At 48.4% G+C, this 19,507-nt stretch overlaps 1 protein-coding gene across 2 annotated transcripts in view; it reads left to right on the top strand.

Moving 5' to 3' along the window:
- Positions 1-18,871, top strand: part of CARD10 (caspase recruitment domain family member 10) — a 42,770-nt gene extending 23,899 nt beyond the window's left edge. For both annotated transcript variants that reach the window (XM_081879457.1, XM_081879456.1), the window contains exons 12-22: positions 1,072-1,112; positions 2,371-2,491; positions 3,033-3,213; positions 5,058-5,181; positions 7,018-7,258; positions 10,534-10,603; positions 11,998-12,091; positions 13,935-14,087; positions 15,598-15,719; positions 16,461-16,576; positions 18,180-18,871. In XM_081879457.1, the coding sequence (XP_081735583.1) occupies positions 1,072-1,112; positions 2,371-2,491; positions 3,033-3,213; positions 5,058-5,181; positions 7,018-7,258; positions 10,534-10,603; positions 11,998-12,091; positions 13,935-14,087; positions 15,598-15,719; positions 16,461-16,576; positions 18,180-18,387 (1,471 nt within the window). In that variant the 3' untranslated portion in view covers positions 18,388-18,871. The remainder of the gene's footprint in view (positions 1-1,071; positions 1,113-2,370; positions 2,492-3,032; positions 3,214-5,057; positions 5,182-7,017; positions 7,259-10,533; positions 10,604-11,997; positions 12,092-13,934; positions 14,088-15,597; positions 15,720-16,460; positions 16,577-18,179) is intronic.
- The last annotated feature ends 636 nt before the right edge of the window (positions 18,872-19,507 follow it).

Here is a 19,507-nt window from a genome sequence, read left to right as displayed (position 1 = left end):
CCAGCGCAATGGCACTCTCTCTTACATGTTGGTGTCTTCAGCCTCAGGCAAAGGCTCAAGGGATTTTTTTAAAGCATTGAACTTGAATGCTTTAAAATCCCAGTTCTTCCCCTTCTCCAAGTCTCCAGCTTCATAAGGTGGGGGGGGGGAGGGAGGAGGGAGGTAGAATCTGTGTAGGAGGGCAGGAGAGTAGCCATATAGGGCCTTTCATTGGATGTGATGATGCTCTTTTCATAGTTTCCCATCATGGATCCCTTTTCTGCTCTCCCACTGTCCTGTTTCCTGGACATAAAGCTTTTTTTAAAGGTGGGGCTGTCATGGAGAGCAAGGAGGCAGTGAAGGGGGGGGGGAAACAAACCCCATTTTGAGTTGAGTGCAGCTTGAAAAGGGCTGGATCTGACTCCAAATGCAGCCAGCCTTCTTTCAGCAGGAGAAGATTCCCTTTCAAACTTTCCCCTCCCCATGTCTACATGGGACAGGAGCCGACGGGCAGGTAGAAAGAAAAAGGGACTCCGTGGGCAGGACCTGAGACCTCGTGGTCTGTGCATGCTGTAGGATGCAAGGGGGTGGCAGGCAGCAAATGTGGAGGACCTAAGCTAGGGAGATACAGGTGCACCAGTTATAGTAGATCACAGGGATAAATGCAAGGGAGGAAAGGTGGGGTGAATTCAATATGCCCTCTCCGGAGAAAGTGGGGTATCTTTTTGGGTAGGACCAGATGATGTCTGTGTGCAGGAGGATGGATGAGCAGCTGTCGTTTGAGAAGGGATGCAAAAGCTGGCTCTAGGGCTGCATCTATGAGCATCTCTGCAATGATAAGCCCTGGAAGTGGCTTGATTGTGCTGCAAGCAGTCCCACCTAATGTAGCTAAGCCTGTTTTGTCCTCAGCTAGTATTTGGGACGGCTGACTGTTCAGGAACCTCATGCAAACCACCCTGAGCTGTTTGGAGACAGGGAAGGATCCAAATGCAACAAAAGACATCAAGAGAACACTGGAGAAAGGTGGAGGGATGGTTTTGATGTTTGTATGCTTTTGAATTAATCCCTTCTGTGTTTCCTTTGTACTTTTAGTTGGTCCTGTGGGTCCTTTGGCAGCTTGGAAGACTTAACAGGTATTGCCAATCCTTCTCCTGCCCCCACCCCCTGCGTTACAGAGCCTCTCTTCTTGAGAGCTGCGGGCTCCCCCCTGCCAAATCAGCTGCTTCCCATGTGCCCACGAGGGGGCACCCTTGCCCCACACTTCCCCTGCCAGCTCTTGGGATCCACCTCCAGGGTCTTGGCAGCACATCGTTCTGAGGCTATTCCGGTCTGGTGTGTTTAATTTACAGCGGGTTTTTGTCTGACAGTGAATTTGATTCAGTTTCAGAGGAGTGGGAACCGGAAGAGATAAATGCTTCAGCTTCAGGCTGTTATCGGTTCTTGGTGACAGGCTGTAAATCTCCCAACGCCTGTCCCACTGTATATCTCAGGCCTTGGCTAGATTGTGGAGTTTTCTACCAACGCCACTCCTTGGGGCAGTTGGCCCGTGTGCAAAAAGTGTCTGGCTTGTGCAGTCAGAGGCTTTGGAAAGTGGGGAGATTTGCCCAGAGTCCACTCCAACATACTTGGGGAATCCACTCCTGGATTTGTCCTGCTGCCTCCTTTTATGGGCATTTGGAAGAATCCAGTCTAGGTATTGGTGGAGTACAGCTGACCATCCTTTTGCCTGCCTGCCACTCTGCTTGATACACTGTTCTCCAAATGTACTGAGGGGTCTCTTCTGAGATTATTCTAGCTCAGGTGTGTGTTTGTGGGGGGACCTCTTTTCAACCCAAGAGGTGCATGAAGGAAGAGGCACAGGACCGGAGGCAGAGCACTGAATGTAGGTTAACATTCACAACACACAAAAGCCAGAGGGTTCCCCCCCCCCCACGCAGCTCTCCATTCAGGCAAGCTTGGATACATAACCACAGTTTGGGGACACATTCCAGCCAGGCGAAAGGAGGGTGTGCAACAGGGCCACCGAGGGGGTGTGGCTTGCAAAGGAGGTGTGGCCTAGGAAGAGTCCTGAGGGTCAGAGAGGGAGGCATGCAGCCCCTGTCCTGAGCTTTCACTGCCCTTACTCTAGCTGTCTGGGATTTGCTTTTCTCCGCAGCTGTCCATTGCGCAACCGAGCTGGTGTTAAGTGACCTAATAACTTTGTTGAGGGCGGGGTTGTGTGAATCCTAACCTACATGGCCAGCTGCCCCTGTAGTTGGATCATTTAAATGCGGCTCTGGAGCTTGGGGTTTCCCCAGCCCAATGACTTCAATGCCTTTCAGATGAAAGGTACTTATGAATCCTTGCATGTTGCCCATGGTAACTTGTTGTTGTTCTGGCTGTCTCTCTCAGGAAGCGCCATCAACACTCCCTCATCTGCCAGATCCCGTTCCTCTTCCAGCAGTGCCTACACCAGGGCAAAGTCAGAAATCTGCTTGTCTAGAACCTCGGTCAAGCAGGACTTCTCCAGGAGGTCTGTTTCCCTTTCTCAAACAAACACTCCTTCCCCTGATGGTTTGGAGAGGCAGCCCTATGAATGCAGGCATCATAAGTGGGGCAGCCACTCTGGGTAACTCTGTGAGGTCTGTGCCCGCAGTTGAATGGCATCCGTTTCCAGGACTCAGCTCCCCTCCCTGCTACTGGGTCCTGCAACCATTGCTGCTGCTTCCACCGCTTCACCTGGTTGTGAAGATTGGAACACGTAAAGCTGCCTTTTATAGACTTGTTGACCCATCTACTCCATCAGTGCCTGCTCTGACTGGCAGCAGCTCTCCAAGTTCTAACCAAGGTCCCTCTAGTCGAGCATCCTGTTCTCAACCAGAAGCTGTGGTTCTTCCAAAAGTTGTTGGACTCCCAATTCCAATGAATGGCCAGTAAGAAAGAGATTATGGGATTCGTAGTCCAAGCAACATCTAGAGGGCCACAGGTCCATCCCGGCCGCATATCCTGCTCATTGAAACAGAGAATGAGAGGTACCAGAGTCTAAATCCATGCTGTCTTCCTTCCCCATTCAGGTCTGTTGTGGTGCATCTGCCTCACACGGGGCCCACAGATGTCCCAGCACCCCAGAGCAGCAGACTGGCTGGGGACATCACCATCCTTGGAGGAAACACAACTGGGATTTATGTCCAGTGGGTGAGGCCAGGCTCAGAAGCGGAGCGCGTGGGGCTCAGAGAGGGATGCCGACTCCTAGAGGTATGAATGAATGTATGGAATTGCAGATAATGTCGGAGTGGGAAGAGTTATAAGGAAGTGGAATGGGTGGGGGGGGGGCTGCAGTAATAAACCAAAAGGTGACTCCCCTTGTTTGTCTCTTGGTTAGTCAGATATACAATGCAGAATGACACCTAGTGGCTGAATTCTTTATTGCAAATGTCTTACTTCAGACATTCAGCTGATGCCTAGTTACTTTTGCACGGGTCCCCTCATACTTTTGCATAAGTCCTGCAATGGAGATGTCATTTACATCCATGCATAAGTAAACCTGGCATCAGGTCGTAAGTGGTTTATTTGCATAAATCCCCCCCCCCCCCCATGGAGGATGGCGCTGATATGTGGATGTGGGCTTGGTCCATTCCAAGACTATACTAATTATACTTCACATGTAATTTAACCTTTGCAAGCAGTCAAGGTGGTTAGGGAGGGATGTAACTTGGTGACAGAGCACATGCTTTCCATGGGAAAAAGTTCTAGGTTCAATCCCTAGTATCTTCAGACAGGACTGGGAAATATTCCTGTCTGAAACCCTGGAGAACCACTGGCACTTTGTGCAAGCCGGCTAGGTAGGGAGCCTGTGGCATGGTGCTCCAGGTGTCGATGGACTCCAGCTCCCATCAGCCCTAGCCAGCAGAGTCTGATGGTCAGGGATTGTGGGAATTGTAGTCCAGCGACATCCTTAGTGTAGGGAATACTGAGCCAGGTGGAGTGACGGTGTGACTAGGTACAAGGCAGCATTCCGTGTTCCCAAAATACTTCATATACATTACCTCTTTGTCCTTCTTGCAACAGCTGGGTAGGATGTGCCAAGTACTGCTGCTGTTCCCATTTTGCAGATAGAAATCTGAAAGAGAGCCTTGCCTATCAAGTTCATGGTAGAGGCAAGATTCAAACCTAGGATATCCTGAGTCCCAGCTCTTAAGTCTTTTACCCACCAGGCTACACCAACTACGAAAAGATTGGGCGTCCTTTTTAGTTTCTGAATCTGATTTGCACACCTGTGCCCACTTAAATGCCCGACTCCCATCGCCTGCCCTAGCGATGCTGGGGAGCCTTTTCCAGCACACAGGTTGCATTTCCATCTGTGCAACCTTCCATGGGCCATGTGCTCGTGGTGGGAGGGGCCAGAGGCAAAGCAGGCGGAGCAATATATGCCGATTTTACTTTTGTTTGACAGGCTAGTTTCACATCCAGGCAAGCAAGAGGCATTAGCAGAGTTAACAGACATATTCCAGCCAGGCAAAAATGCTCAAGGAGGGTGTGACTGGGGAGAATCTCAAGGGCCAAGTTGGACCTAGGGTTTCCCCCCTTTGTTCTATAGCTGCTCTTAATGTCTGTCCATGTGCTACCCTAGTGGCTGATATTCGTCTAGGCTGCAAGAATGAGCTTCCTTTGTTCCTGATTCTCCCCAGAAGTTGTCCCATTCCCCAGCATTTACATGGGCACTGGGGTGAATGTGCATAGGCCACAAGTCCACCTCTGAACAGAGCAGCCTGGAGCCTGTTTCAGTAGCTCTGGAAAGTTCTTCTTCAGTTTAGGATCTCCCAATTCCCTGCACCCCTTCTTTGAAGAAAGATCAAAGAATCCAACAGCAGCCTGTTTTTTCAGATCTCCTGTCCCCGGGAAACCTGCTATCAAGCGTGCATTAACAGCCTACAGCTTGCTTGCTTGCTTGTTTTGTTTTAAAGGTTGCAGAGGGGATGGATGGAGAGGTAGCAGCACAGTTCTTTTTCTTTTTTTAAAGTCCAGATTATTATTATTTTTTTACAAAGCTAATTGTAACTGATCCCTGCATCTCTGCTCTGTGTGTGTTTCTGCGGCAGCTTAGGGGTCCACAGCTAAACGGGGAAGTGCTCTCTCTGGAGAACTGCACCCTGGAAGTAGCTTACCTGAGTCTGCTGCACTGGGATGATCCATCTGCTCTGCTTTTCCTCCCTGATATGAGAGGTAAGCCACTTTCCCCCAATCCTGCATATGTGATTGTTCTATCCTTAACTAATCTGGACAGTCAAGGCTGTGGGTCTGTTGTGCAGCTGCGATGCTGCAGCAGAAATATTTTAGCTGAATATCTGGCCTAGGGTGCCGCCACTTTTCACGTTTTGATTTATTTAGGGAAAGTAAGCACAAACCAAGTTTCTAGTCCCTGTGGCTATGGAATGATAACTTAGAACCCTGCCATCAGATCACACGAGACTTGCGGTTAGCCAAGAGTGGCAGTTCAGTGCAGTGCCCCTGTTGCAGCTCTATGCTTTTCTTTTGCAATACTTGAAGTGTATACCACGCCGTTCATTTAGGGTGTCATATAGGTTGCCATGCTGGGACAGATTTCCCATTGCTGCTGCAAGTCTCTGGTATCCCATGGCTTTCTAATTTGCTTGTACAGCTTTAAGGATTACCCTTGCGGTGATAAGAGCCCCTAATTTTAATTTAAGTCACCTAGATGGAATTTGTCCAAAATCTGTCCGGCTCAAGCCAGACTCCCCACTAGCTTGGATTCAGATCATGGGAGTTAGTGCCTGGAGGGCAGTTTGGGTTGGAAGCCCAGATGCCTCTCTTCCCTTTGAGTAGCAGGGCCGTTATGGAGCCCTCTCTCCATAATCAGCTCTCTATAATCAGCATCTTTAAACTAGTGCTTCTTTTACATACAGAACCTCACTTTATAGGACTTCTCCAAGTAGCCTTGTCACAATGCTGGAACTGCAGAATTCCGTGCAAAAGAGCAAGGAGAGGGGACCAGCCACGGACTCTTCCTGTTGCTCCGTTTTTGGAGCAAGGCAGTGTTGTTCTGCTCTCATGCTGATCAGTAACAGGATACAGAAGTTCTCTCTCTCTGTCTCTCTCAAATGCTTTTTTGAACACCATGTTCACAGGAGGGATAGGAGGAGTAGAGGGGCCACTTATTGGGCCCCCTAAGTCACACCTGCTTATCTGATGTTGGAGAGGGATACATGAGGCTTCTAGATCTCCCATCTTTTCTTTTCTTTTTTCTTTGGAGCTCCTGTGAGTTCCTAATTTTATGTGGAACTTTCCCCCCAGCTACACAGAATTTGAAGACTTCTATCTATCATTGCCCTCTCTCGTGTGACTTTTTCTGTGCACTTTACATAATGCATCATCCCGATGAGCTCCATCAGGTTCCTTCCTCCATCAACAATAACTTGGAGACAACCGCTCTACTGAGCTCCAGCTGTTGGAGGGAAAGGAAGCAGGGCACTCCATCCATCTGCTCTGCCGAGAGACCAGCAGCTCATGGCTCCTCCTCCTCCTCCTTGGAACTCTTTTCATTCCAGCTGGTCATTACAAGAGCTTCCTTACAACAACTTCTTCCTTACCTGCAAAACCCAAACAAAAACCAAGTGCGGAGGGGCCCTTTGTTACAAAACCGCGCCTGATTTTGCCTTTTCCCTCCTCCCTCCCAGTCACTTTTCCTTTTGTGCTGTGTCATTTAGATTGTAAGCCTGAAGGCAGGGACTGTATTGATGTTTGTGAGCTTCTCCTTGAGCCCCCATTTGTTTTCCTGAAGAGGATGGTAAAACATGCTTTGGATCAAAAACTAATGCATTTATTTGGGCTTCTCGACTGCTATTTGCTGTCTCTTCTGCATGCTAGAGGCTGTACTGGTGGTGGAGGGGGGAGCAGCAACAACAAGAGAGATCTGCTGCTTCCATGCCTGGCTTGTGAGCTACCTGGTTGGCAAATGCAGGAGTCAGGAAGCTGGACTAGATGGGCCTTTGGCCTGATCCAGCAGGGCCCTTCTCATTTGCATCCTCTTCTCTTTACCAGGATACCAGCCTCTCAAAGAAGCACTGGATGCTGGGAAGAAAGTTCCTGGCGACTCGTTTTACGTGCGGGCCAACCTGAGCCTCCTGGAGCTTGCCGACCCTTACGCCTTGTGCGTGAAGCACCGGGAGATCCTTCACGTCACAGACACTTTGTACAAGGGGCGGCTGGAGTGGTACTGTGCCCGCGTGGATCCCTTCACCCTCCAGGACTTGGACAGTGGCACGGTACCTAACTACAGCAGGTAATGGGCCTCTGTCCCTTGGGTGTGATTTAATGCACAAGAACTTAAGTCTTTTGGGGTGGGATTCAGTCAAACTGACAAATTCAGGCTGTGCAGTTATAGCCGAATGAGAGAATCATGGAATTGTAGAGCTGGAAGGGACCACGGGGGTCATCTAGTCCCAACCCCTTGCAATGTAGGAATCCTTGCTCCAACATGGGGCTCGAACCTATGACCCTGACATTAAGAATCTCATGCTCTACTAAGTAAGTTATCCTTTAGGCAAGGCAGGCCTTAGGCAACCACCACATTCCCTCCCACCTTGCCCTGCCCTGCCCTGCCCCAATCATACTTCTTGCAATGAGGAAAGAAACTGGAAAATGCAACAGAAAGTGTGGGGTAACACTTGAGACAACATCCTCTAGCCTCTCAGCAAGCAAATTGGAATGGATGCTCAGTAAACAGCCACTCGTCATCTAATCTCCCTGCGAACAAATTGGGATGATCGATCAGTAAGCGGGTTGTCTGGAAGCAACCAAGGTCAATGCCTGGTATCTCTAGTTAAAAATGGGGAAAAGGACAGTAGCAGCAGGTGATGCAGCCGAAATTTGCCTGAGACAGAATTTTAAAACTGGAGGGAGGGAGAGAAGGGTCAAGGGGTCACCTAGTTCAACCCTGTGCTTGAGTCTGGGAATCCATAGAATTCAAGCATTCCAAATGCTTGATGGCTGCCCAGCTTTTGCCTGAAGATCTTGAAAGACATACATTGGGTCCCAATACGTTCCTGAGCACAATTCAAAGTGTTGGTGTTGACCTTTAAAGCCCTCAACGGCCTTGGCCCAGTATACTTGAAGGAGCGTCTCCACCCCCATTGTTCTGCCCGGACGCTGAGGTCCACAACCAAGGGCCTTCTGGTGGTTCCCTTATTGTGAGAAGCAAAGCTACAGGGAACCAGGCAGAGGGCCTTCTCGGTAGTGGCGCCCGCCCTGTGGAACGCCCTCCCATCAGATGACATTTAGAAGACATCTGAAGGCAGCCCTGTTCAGGGAAGTTTTTAATGGGTTACATTTTAATGTATTTTTAATCTTTGTTGGAAGCTGCCCAGAGTGGCTGGAGAAACCCAGCCAGATGGGCGGGGTACAAATAAATAATAATAATAATAATAATAATAATAATAATAATAAAGATCGGCATTGAAGGAGGATTCCTCCACCCTGCTTTGGTCATTGGCTGCCTTCTAAGCTGCTCTTAGGAGCACAGGGAACTTATAAGAAGTCAGGCCCACTGGAACATCTGGCTGTGTCTACATTGACTGGCAGCATCTCTCCACGGCTTCAAGCAGTGGACATTTCCGGCACTACTGAGAGATGATGGGAATTGAATGTGGGGCCTTCCTCATTCAAAGCACTGCACTACAACCCTTCCCATAACCATTCAAGTTCTCCTGATGCTCAGTGGAAAACTCCCTCCCTATAACTTAAGCATATTTAGATGCAGTCGTGCTCTTTGGGCAGCAGAACCTGGAGAACAGCTGCTGGGCAAAATAGAGACCATAACAGAGATCTAGAGAGCAACTAATACCAAGAGATGGCATAAGGCAGCTTCTTAAGACTCCCCTCTATTTTTTTGTAGTTGCAGCACTTGACTAGCACAAGGTACGGTGAGTTGTAACCCATAGATCTAAGAACCACTATGATATGTGGGTGCTGTAGGAGAAGGGTTTATAGGGGAACCCACAACTGGGAGGAGGGGAGGTTGTTAGTGAGTGCCTCCCCACTCCCATTTAATTTATTCTGGTAAGGCCCTCCTCCTTTGAGGAATCCTAACAGTTGGAGAACAGCACAAGAGCTTTGTGGAACATTCTGCCCCCTGAGAATTGCCCAAGTCCAGACTGCAGGTTTTTAGCAGAATCTGCAAAAGCATCCTTGTTTAAACTGGGTTTTTAAAGGTATCTTGTAATATTTATGTAGTGTTATTGGATTAATTTTAGATGGACTTAGGTTTTGGAGTGCTAATTGAGTTTTATTTGGTGCCGTGCTTTTTATTGTGTTTCCATTGGATTTTTAGAGAAGGCTGAGTGGGTGGCAGGCAGTGCTGGGTAAGGCAACAGAGGCAGAAATTTGGTGGGGGGCAACCAGGTGGAGATGTAGCCATGCTGCTGTTGCAGAGGCTGCCTGGGAGCTGTAGGGAACTGGTGAATCAGTGGATGTGAGCTGGGATTCGGGAGAACCCAAGCTCTGGAATATCCATGTGGCCTTCCCTGGTTGGGATCTGTGTGCTGAGCTCACCTCCAGTATCATTAGAGATGAATGAGAAGAGAATTGTGTTAAAGCACTTGGAACAGAGTGGAAATAAGTAATGACCACACAGTCCTGTGGCATCTTAAAGGCTAACGGAATTTGCCATAATAAATGGTTCTTGCTGCAAAAGACTTAACACGGCTGCCCCTCTGGAAGTAATGATGTGTATATAAAAGCTCAGGCTGCAACCTTTAATAATTTAAATTAATTGGTTAGGGCCATTTTAATAGACTGGGGGAAAAAGGATCTCTGGTTTGATTGGATGGTAAGTTTTTTTTTTTAAAGTTAAATGTGAGTTTACCCTAAATACTTGCAAAAACTGAAGGTGGCAGGCATATCTTAGAAGTGGCACCCCCCCCACATCACTTTCTTCACAGATGGCCCTTGCTGAAGCATGCACTTCCATCACCATGCCTCCCCTCACTTACATAAGCTATTGTTGTAATTGTACGCATATTTATGCACATTTGATTTTTTTTGAAATCCATTTGATTAATTGACTTTCCTTAATGAAAAACCAGTTGCGCCTCCCTCTTTCCAGTGTTGAATTCTGAACACTGAATTCCCCATCACTTTCCAAATTGCATTAAGTCTGGCTTTTGTTTTTGTTAAACTGGATTTGTTCTGCTAGGCCGAAAGAGTCCCTTAATCCACTTTAGTTGCACAAACCCAAAGTTCTGATGTGCGCTTGAATCCTGCAAAACGCTGACTGTTTGGAAGCACTGACAGTGTACCTCTGTGTCTCCATGCCTTGCTAAGCAAAACAGGAGCTGAGGCTCACCATCCTGGCTGTTTGTGAGGATGAGAGATATCTCAATATGCCTTCTTCACTAAAAAGGGCATTTGGAATGATCAATTCCTGTGCCTCTTGAGAGCAGTTGGCCATGGTACTGCTTCTCTCTCTCTCTCTCTCTCTTTCTCTCTCTCTGTGTGTGTGTGTGTGTGTGTGTGTGTGTGCTCCCAGCAAACTGGTTTTCAATTGCCGTCATCTTTCAGGGCTCATCAACTCTTGAAGATACAGGAGAAAAGTCAAGTGGCAGCCCAGCAAAAAGGCTGCAAGACTAAGGTAAGCTGGAGGTGAGAGAACAGGGGGAATGTGTGGGTTGGGAAGAAAGGACCGGTGGTCCTTATTGTTAATCATAAAAGTTCTTTTATTCCATTCTTGGAGACCTTCCCCCTCTCCAAAAGCCTTCCAGAACAGCTTGCACTAGTAAGGGAGTCCCTATCCTCAGGGTTGCAATCCAAAAGGAAAAGGGATTCAGAGGGAGCAGAGGGGGAAAAGCAGATAGAATGGTTGCTTCTCATTGGTGATTTTGGTATAACTCCTTGGCTGTTAATGCCAAAGTTGCTGAGAGAGGAGGCTCACATTTGTAAGCTGTGCACAAGAGGAATTGTCTAGACTCAATCCTGGAACCTGCAAATCAGTCAGTCAATCAGTAACTGCCCTTCAACCGAAGATCACTTTTACAGTATAAAAACACAAAATGATATGGTGCAGCCAGTGTTGTGCAGCAGATAGAATGAAGGACTTGGACCACAGAGACCTGAGTTCAAATCCACACTCAACTACAAAACATGATGGGCAGCCTCGGGCCAGTCAGTCTCTCTCCAGGCTAGCCTACTAAACATTTGCCCCTGGGATAAAGGGCTGAATATGAATCTTTGCTAATAGTAATAAGAAGGTTCTTTCCTGCAACGTGTGACGTACCATCAAGGAGGGAGTGCTTTTGAACATGCAGGAAGTACTTTTTATCTCAGCTGTGGAGTGATCAAGTCGTACCCTGTGGAATTGCCGTGAAAAGTCTAGCGGTCATAAGCTACCACGAGTGGCTGAAGATGCAGGATTGTGATGTTTTAGACCAATTTTTAGGCAGGAGGGTCCTGCATTTTAGGAAATCATCACAGCTCTTGACTTCGGGAGGCTCATCATGGCAAAATCCAGTGGTGCGGTGGGGAAGGGAAGATGGAGAGAGAAAACCCCATCCTGGTCTAAGCCTCTTCCCTTGCCCACAGGCTGCAAAGCTTGGAGCAGTCCTCGGCTCCTACTTCCTGGCCTCAGTGTCTGGTTTCTTGGATCGGGGGTGTGAGTGGGTAGCTGGGCTCTTGCTGCCTTTCTCTCTCCGACACACAGCCTAGGCGAAAAGTGCTACACTTCCCTGTGTGGTAGCCGTTGTCTCTGCTGGTGCAGCGTTTTCTTAGGGACAGCCTTCCCTTATGGGAGATGCAGAGAAATGCCTTGAGCTGTTTTCTCGAAGGACCGGAGCTTGCGAGAGAGGAAGGCTCTTAATTGCTGCTATGCCCTGCCTCACTCGGGGAGTTGTATCTCAAGGCACAGCCTATTTAACTTCCAATAATAAACATGTAGCTGTCATTTTGCAAGCGCCTGAGTGATGCATGCTTTGTTCTGTCTGTCTCCTTCCTCCTCCTCCCCTCCCCTCCCTTTCTCTTTGTTCTTTCCAGCTGAAGAAACGGGCCCTGGACCAGCTTCGCCTGGTGAAACATAAGCAGCAAGGGGGGCAGAGTGAGGAGGCCCCTTGGCAAGAGCTTTGCCCAGGTGAATTTGCAAACCTCTGCTCCCAACAGAAAAGAGTTGCTCTTGAGTTAACGTCAGATAAGTAGCTCCCACGAATGGTCTACCTACTGTGGTGTGCGGGCTCTCTGTACAGGGGCAGTGTCTCTCTCTGTGTGTTTTGCATATTCATGAGGATTTGCTTTATTTATTCAATATGCAAAACACCACCCAAAGATCACAGGGTGGCTCACAACATAAAAATAAAAAGTAAGAACCCAAAATAGAAAGGAGAACAAATGCAAACCAATAACGCCCCCCTCCCCTCAAACACATTTTTATAAGACATAGAATGCTAATCAGCCAAAGGCCTGGTTGCAAAGAAACATTTTTACCTGGTGCCTAAAGATATGTAATGAAGGTGCCAGGCGAGCCCCTCTTGGAAGGGCATTCTACAATGGGGGGTGGGGGCTGCAGAAAAGGCCCCTGTGAACCTCTTGTGAAGGAGGCACATGACAAAGGGCCTCTGATTATTATCACAGGGTCTGGATTAGTTCATATGGGGAGAGGCAGTCATTGAGGTATTGCGGTCCTTAAGGCTGCTTAAGGCTTTAGAGGTCAAAACATGCACTTTGAGCTGGGCCCAGAAACTAATTGGCAGCCAGGCCAGGATTGGCATTATATGCTCTGACTGTCTGGCCCCATTGAATGTATTTATTCATTCATTCACTAATTTGTGGATACTCTACCCTTTAATTATGCAATCAGGGTGGCTTTCAATAAAGTGAACGGGAGGAACCCACATTAAAATAGCTAGTACTTAAAAATAAAGAATAATAGCCAATCTAGAAAATCATAAAGATGGGCCAGGATTAAATAGATTATATATATAAAAAAAGCTTTTAGCTAGGCACTGATGAGGGTTCCAGGTGAGCCTTTCTCTTGGGAGAACGCTCCATTGCCACAGTGCCACCACTGAAAAGGCCCTTCCATTGTTAACCACTTGTTGATCTTGGAGAAGGCACTCTGATGATAACCTTAGAGTTGGATTATGTTGGCATTGTGTGCCTGCCAAAGAAGTGGGAACCATGGGAATCTCATTCCTTCCCTCTCGTTTCCCCCAAGATAACTACAGAGCAGGGGTGGGGGCCCCTTTCAGCCCAAGGACCCCATTCCTTCAAGGGCAACCTTCCGAGGGTCAGGAGTTCTGCCAAAGCGGGCAGAACAATGGATGTGATTCTTGCCTTTGTTGATTAGGTTATATCACAGCCTGGCAAAAGCATTTGAGGAGGGTGTGGCCTGTGGGAGGGGTATGTGGCACAGTCTCATCGAGGGCCAAATGGAGAGCTGCATGTGGCCCCCAGGACTGAGGTTCCCTACCTTCCAGTAAATCATAGGTGATGGTGATAGGCACTTGCTGTTGCTTGAATAAAGCTTGTGCTTTATTCACTGGTCTTATTTACTAGTCTTTATGGTCGGCTGGACCTAATGGTCAGGGGTCCCTTTACCTTATGGTAGGGTGGTAGGGATGGGGAAGCTGTGGCCCTCCTGGATGCTATTGGACTCAAATTCCCATCAGCCTCGACCAGCATGGCCAGTGGTCAGGAATTATGGGAGCTGCAGTCCAGCAACACCTGGAGAGCAACAGGTTTCCCATCCCTGCTTCGTGGTGGGTCACAGGACTCCTTGTTCCGCTTGGAAAATAAATAAGCAGGCCCTCTCCAGCCAGAAGAGGGCTGAGCAGAGCTTGCAGGGGTCAGGGAATGGGGACCTCAAAGGCCCACGCAGCTTCCAACCATCACCATATTAAAGACAGATAAGGAATCACTGAAGCCAGCAAGCCTGCCCTCGCTTTTCTTGCTGATTGACACTGCCTTTATATTTGCAGATGGAACTGAAAAGCCCTACAGCCCAGTTTGCCCTCTCATGGTTCAGACCCGTCGTCCTGTCATGCTCTCTCCTGCATGCTTAGCACCCCGTCTCATTAAGAACCTTCTGGCTCTCCCTTCCTCCCATCACGACTTTTGCTCGTGCCCGTCTGGTAAGCAGGAGAGGCTGAGTGAATTGATGAAGGGGCAGTGGAGAAGGTGGAAACCCCAAGTGGGTCTACTTTCTTTATCCTAGCTCTGGACTTGCACCTTGAGACCATGCTAGGAAATGAGTCTCTGGTTTAATAATCTTTACTCCTACAGGAGTAAGCATTGAAAGTCTCCTTTTCATGCCTCTAGCTCAGAGTTGGGGTGATCCAGGCTTTGCAGTGGTTGCAACTCCCTGTCATCTCTAACTGCTGGTCCTACTGGCTGGGGTTGATGGGAGATGTAGCCCAACCACACCTGAAGGACCACAGGTTCTCCACCCTTGCTTTGAGCAAGGATCTTCCTTCTGCATCTTGAAGTGGGTGGGGGTTGACTTTTGACAAGACTTTCTGCCTTTTGCTCTTCCCTACGTGAGCCCCACAAATGCAGGTTCCACACTTTGGGTGCAGGAAACAGAACTCTGAGGATCTGTATTCATGGAAAGCAGAGATGGGAGACCTATGGCCTTCCTGATATTGTTGGACTCCAACTCCCATCAACCCCAGCCAATGTAGCCAATGGCCAGGAATGATGGGAGTTGGAGTCCAACATCATCTAGAAGGCCACAGGTCCCCCACCCATGATGTAAAGAAGAAAACCTGCCACTGACCCATGTTCATGGCCCATAGTGTTGCTGCAAAGAAGGTTTGCTGATACGAGATTAATGCCTCCTAATGCAGTGAAATGTGGGACCTTGAGCTTGTGCTATGATTCTTGTACCGTGTGGTGTGGAAAACGAAAGGACAGGAAGTTCTTCTGCATCGAGGTCCGGGCCAATAGATGGATCTTGAAAAAAACCCCATTGGTCGATCCCCTTAACAAAACTGCTGGGAACTACAGCGCTAAGGTCATAAAAACAAAAGACGTTGCTTCTGTTTTCCTTCCCTTGCAAAAGAAAAAAAAATAGGGCAATTTTTGGGGGAAAAGTTCTGCATTGCAACTTGCATGATTTACAGTGCGATCCAATGCATGTTTATTCAGAAATATCTCCCAGTGTGTTCAATGGGTTTGACTCACAGGTTAGCCTTAGGCTTCCATTCCCTGCACTCTTAACTGAAAGTAAATGTAGCTGAATTCACTGGGACGTAATTTTGATTAAAGAGAATTTCAGATTGAAGGTGCACCTCTTAGCCTTTTTTCAGCCATGGGCCGGTCCACCGTCCCTCAAACCATGTGGTGGGCTGGACTATATTTTGGGGGAAAAATGAACGAATTCCTATGCCCCACAAATAACCCAGAGATGCATTTTAAATAAAATGACACTTTCTACTCATGTAAAAACACGCTGATTCCTGGACTGTCTGTGGGCCAGATTGAGAAGGCGATTGGGCCGCATCTGGCTCATGGGCCTTAGGTTGCCTACCCCTGGCCTAGGCTTTCAAAGCATCCCTCCCCACCCCCCATGATAACTCATGCTTATTGGCACATCTCCTCCAAGACCCATCCTTTTGTGGTTTTTGCTCCCTGCATTCACAGATGCCCTTCCTGACCAAAGACTCTCCTCTGCCTCCTCCAAGAATAGTCTTATTGCTAATGGGATTTCTGAAAGCCAGAGGAACTGTGGGAAGATGCGCACCATCAAGGAGGCTATTGGAAAGGTGAGGACTAGAGCACTGCAATTTCAGGGCTGAGAGGCAGGGCGAGACGAATGGTTATGCTAAATACGCCTTATGGAAAAACCGGAGACAAATTAGATTCCCCTTTTATTGTAACACTACCCAGGCAACTCTTTGTGGAGAGAGCTTCTACACTGCTACTCCCAATTGCTAGACTATTAAAATTCCTCTTAGAGCAGGGAGTGTACTAGCTGCCATCTGGAGTTGTGGGAAATGTAATGGCTACACTTTGGCCCTGTTTCCAGGGAAGGAGAATCCAAATTGTCTTCCTCTGCCTCAAACCAGTCCCACCAAGCTGTCTCCACAACTTCCTATGTAAGCTCCATGACTGCCATTTTGTGTAATATCTGTACACATCCCATTTGTCCTTCTCCAGAGAAGAGAGGGTCTTTTGAGTGCAGATCTGCAAGCTGGTGAGCTCTGCAGGTCTGTGGGGGGATGCTCTCCTTGACTAGCATGGGAGACTGAGTGTCCCTGAAGGTGAGTGTCGAGATCTCCTCCCACCCAGACGTATCGGACACCCAGCGTGCTGTATATCAACTGACCCTGCCCTTCAATTCTCTCTTTTCCTCACTGGTTTGGTTGTAAATCCCATCTTTTAATGGAATTACTATTGGAAAAGCAATGATATTTCACAGTGTAGGGTTTGATTTAATGTAACTTGTCAGGGACGGGTTATTTCTTTTCCATTTAAATCAGTAAATCTGTTGGATTTCCTTGCAGAACAAACACTGCCTGCTGGAGCTGGAGGTCCAGGTGGCGAGGGAACTAATTAAAAGTGAAATATACCCCATCGTTATCCATGTCGAGGTCACAGAGAAGAATGTCAGGGGAGTCAGGTATGAAAAGCCCTTCTCAGGATTGACACGGGTTGCAATGCAGATGGGAAGACTGGCTTCAGATGGTACAGGCAGTCTGGCGCCCCCTGTTCTGCCGAGACACAGCTCCAGATGAGAGCCCTTCTTCCTCTAGCTGAGCCTGCCAGGAGAAGCACCAACCTTTCCATTGTGCCTAGACCCAGCTCCACGCCCTACTGAATTAGCACCTGGAGAAGGGCAATAGCTCAGTGGAAGAGCATCTTCTTTGCATGTAGCATGTCCCAGGTTCACCTTCTAGCACCTGCTACTAGGAGAGACACTGTCTGAAATCTGTGTTGCATGCTCAGTCTCCCAGGTTCAGTCGTTGGCATTTCCAAGTAGGGCTGTGAGATAGCCCTGTCTGAAATCCTGGGAAGCTGCTGCCAGTCAGTGTGGACTGAGCTAAATGGACAAATGCAGCTCCCTCAGTAGAGGATGAGGCTCTTAATCTCAGGGTTGTGTGTTTGAGCCCCACGTTGGGCAAAAGATTTGGATTGGACTAGATGGCACTTGTGGTCCCTTCCAACTCTACAATTTTAATGATTCTATGAATATAAGGCAGCGGACTGGGGTATTGAACCGTCTAAGGAGGTGTAGCAAGCTATGCTTGTTGACATTTCCTCTTCTGCGCTGCAATCAAAACTGCAGGAGCCATGTCCTCTTTCTTGCTTTGCCAGCTGACCACCCTAGAACACAGGTGTCTTGCAGTGAGAAGATGAGTATAACAGCTGACAAGTTTCCCTGAAAGACAATTTCCCCATCTTTGTTGGTCCTCTCCCAAACTCCATAGCCTCAAGGAAGTGTTTTTAGGGAACTATTCTCATTTTGTGCAAGAGGACACTAAGACCCAGTAGGCTGAGCCAATATTCTGAATCAACTGACTTGGGGGACCATAGAATTGCAGAGTTGGAAGGGACCATCTAGTTCAACCTCCTACAATGCAGGAATCTCAACGGAAGCATCCACGACAGGTGGCCATCCAAGTTAAAAACCTGCACCTTCATTGCTTCAATTTTTCCCTGCAACTCCTTCACAATCAGTGCTGATGCAGAAAGCTTTTAAAAACCACCACATTAGAAGCCATATAGGTAGTTGCACCCATCTCAATTTTCTCTATATGGATTGGCAGTGGCTTTTCCCAGTTTTGGACACGCAGTCTTTCCTGGCCTTGGGTGGTGATTGAACCCAGGGACCCTCTGCACATGAAACAAGTGCCCAACCACTGAACTGCGCCCCATCCCCAGATACGCTATGGACCATAAGGTTTCACCGGTTGCCCAAACTCTCCTTTGGGCAGTTACAGCTGAATTTTTCTAAGCTCCTTCTGCAAAAATCCTGAATGTTTTGCTTCAGATGGGAACGCACGTGGACTGTGATTTGTGACATCGTCCTGGTGCAGGGGGCGGAGGAAGCTCCCAAGTGGAGCGTTTGCTTGGCGGTCCATCAGTTCTTGGGATCAGACCATTAGACTTCAACATGCTTAAGCTAACATGCTTGACTTAACCCATCTCGGCAAATGCATTATTCATAGCGTCTTGAGGAGTCTACTGATGGCATGTTTCTCTGCTGTGCTCTTCCCTCCTAGGAGCTGGCTGGGGAAGCCTGGGCTTCGCGACTCGGAGGTGCTGAAGCAGTGCCGGAAGGCCAAGTGGACTCTGCACACTTTGCCGTGCTTGGGGGCCTGGGTGGATCCTCACGCCTGGGCCAGTGCGGAGGAGCTGGTGAAGGTGGTGCGGGCCCACATCTTCCAGGAGCAGACCAGGATTGTGTGGGTCGAGGAGAGGGATTTGTGATGGGCGTCTGGAGGTGTCTGCAAGCAGAAAAGCCTCTGCAGGACAGAGGCTTCGATCCACGACCTGCTGATGATATTCTGGATCTGTGATTCACCCCAGATATCCTACAGACATTGCCCATTTCCTTTGTGGTCCAGTCGTTCCCTCAATTAGCCCGAGATCGGGAAAAATGTGCCCCTGCATTTCACTGCCTCCAGTATTGACTCCACTTTCCCAGGCCCTTCCTCGTTTCCTGTGTTCTCTGTGGCTGTTGCCTCTACCTCCATTCACATCCTGATGGAAGTATGTGTGTGCGTTGGGGGGGATGGGGTGCCCTCGTATGCACGCATATGGACATACAGTGTCCCCTCAGCCAGAGGGACTGTGAGCGGGCAGGAGAGACACCCTCTGCGCCCGCTGCTTTATTGTGCCTAAATTATTGATGGACCCTTTTTATTGAAGACCAGAATATGGAAAGAGAATTAAACAGCATTAACAATGGAAATGACTGACTGGCTGCTTCTTGAGTTCACTGGGAAGGAAGCACATTTCCAACTTCTTCCTAGTTGCCTGCCTCTGTCTCCACTCCTTCCTTTTTGCCTAGTAATAATAATTTATTGTTTATACCCCACCCATCTGGCTGGGTTTCCCCAGTCACTCTGTTCGGCTCCCAACAGAATATTAAAAACACAGTAAAACATTAAACATTAAAAACTTCCTTAAACAGGGTTGCCGTCAGGTGTCTTCTAAAAGTCAGATAGTTGTTTATTTCCTTGACATCTGATGGGAGGGCATTCCACAGGAGGGCGCCACTACCGAGAAGGCCCTCTGCCTGGTTCCCTGTAATCTCACTTCTCACAATGAGGCAACCACCAGAAGACCTTTGGAGCTGGACCTCAGCGTCCGGGTAGAACGATGAGGGTGGAGACGCTCCTTCAGGTATACTGGGCTGAGGCCGTTTAGGGCTTTAAAGGTCAGCACCAATACTTTGAATTGTGCTTGGAATTGTGCACAATTCTTGAATTGTGTCTCTTTGCAGTTCACCTGTTGCCTCTTGTGTGGCTAAAGGCACAAACTGTGTAAGTAGGAATCTGCCTTATAGCAAGTCGGACTTGCAGTGTTGTCTGCATTGACTGGTGGT

Source organism: Podarcis erhardii (genome assembly GCF_964252035.2).
Source record: "Podarcis erhardii genome assembly, chromosome: 10".
Classification (NCBI taxonomy): domain Eukaryota; kingdom Metazoa; phylum Chordata; class Lepidosauria; order Squamata; family Lacertidae; genus Podarcis; species Podarcis erhardii.
Note: the sequence above shows the minus strand (reverse complement) of the source record. Positions and strands in the feature narration are given on the sequence as shown.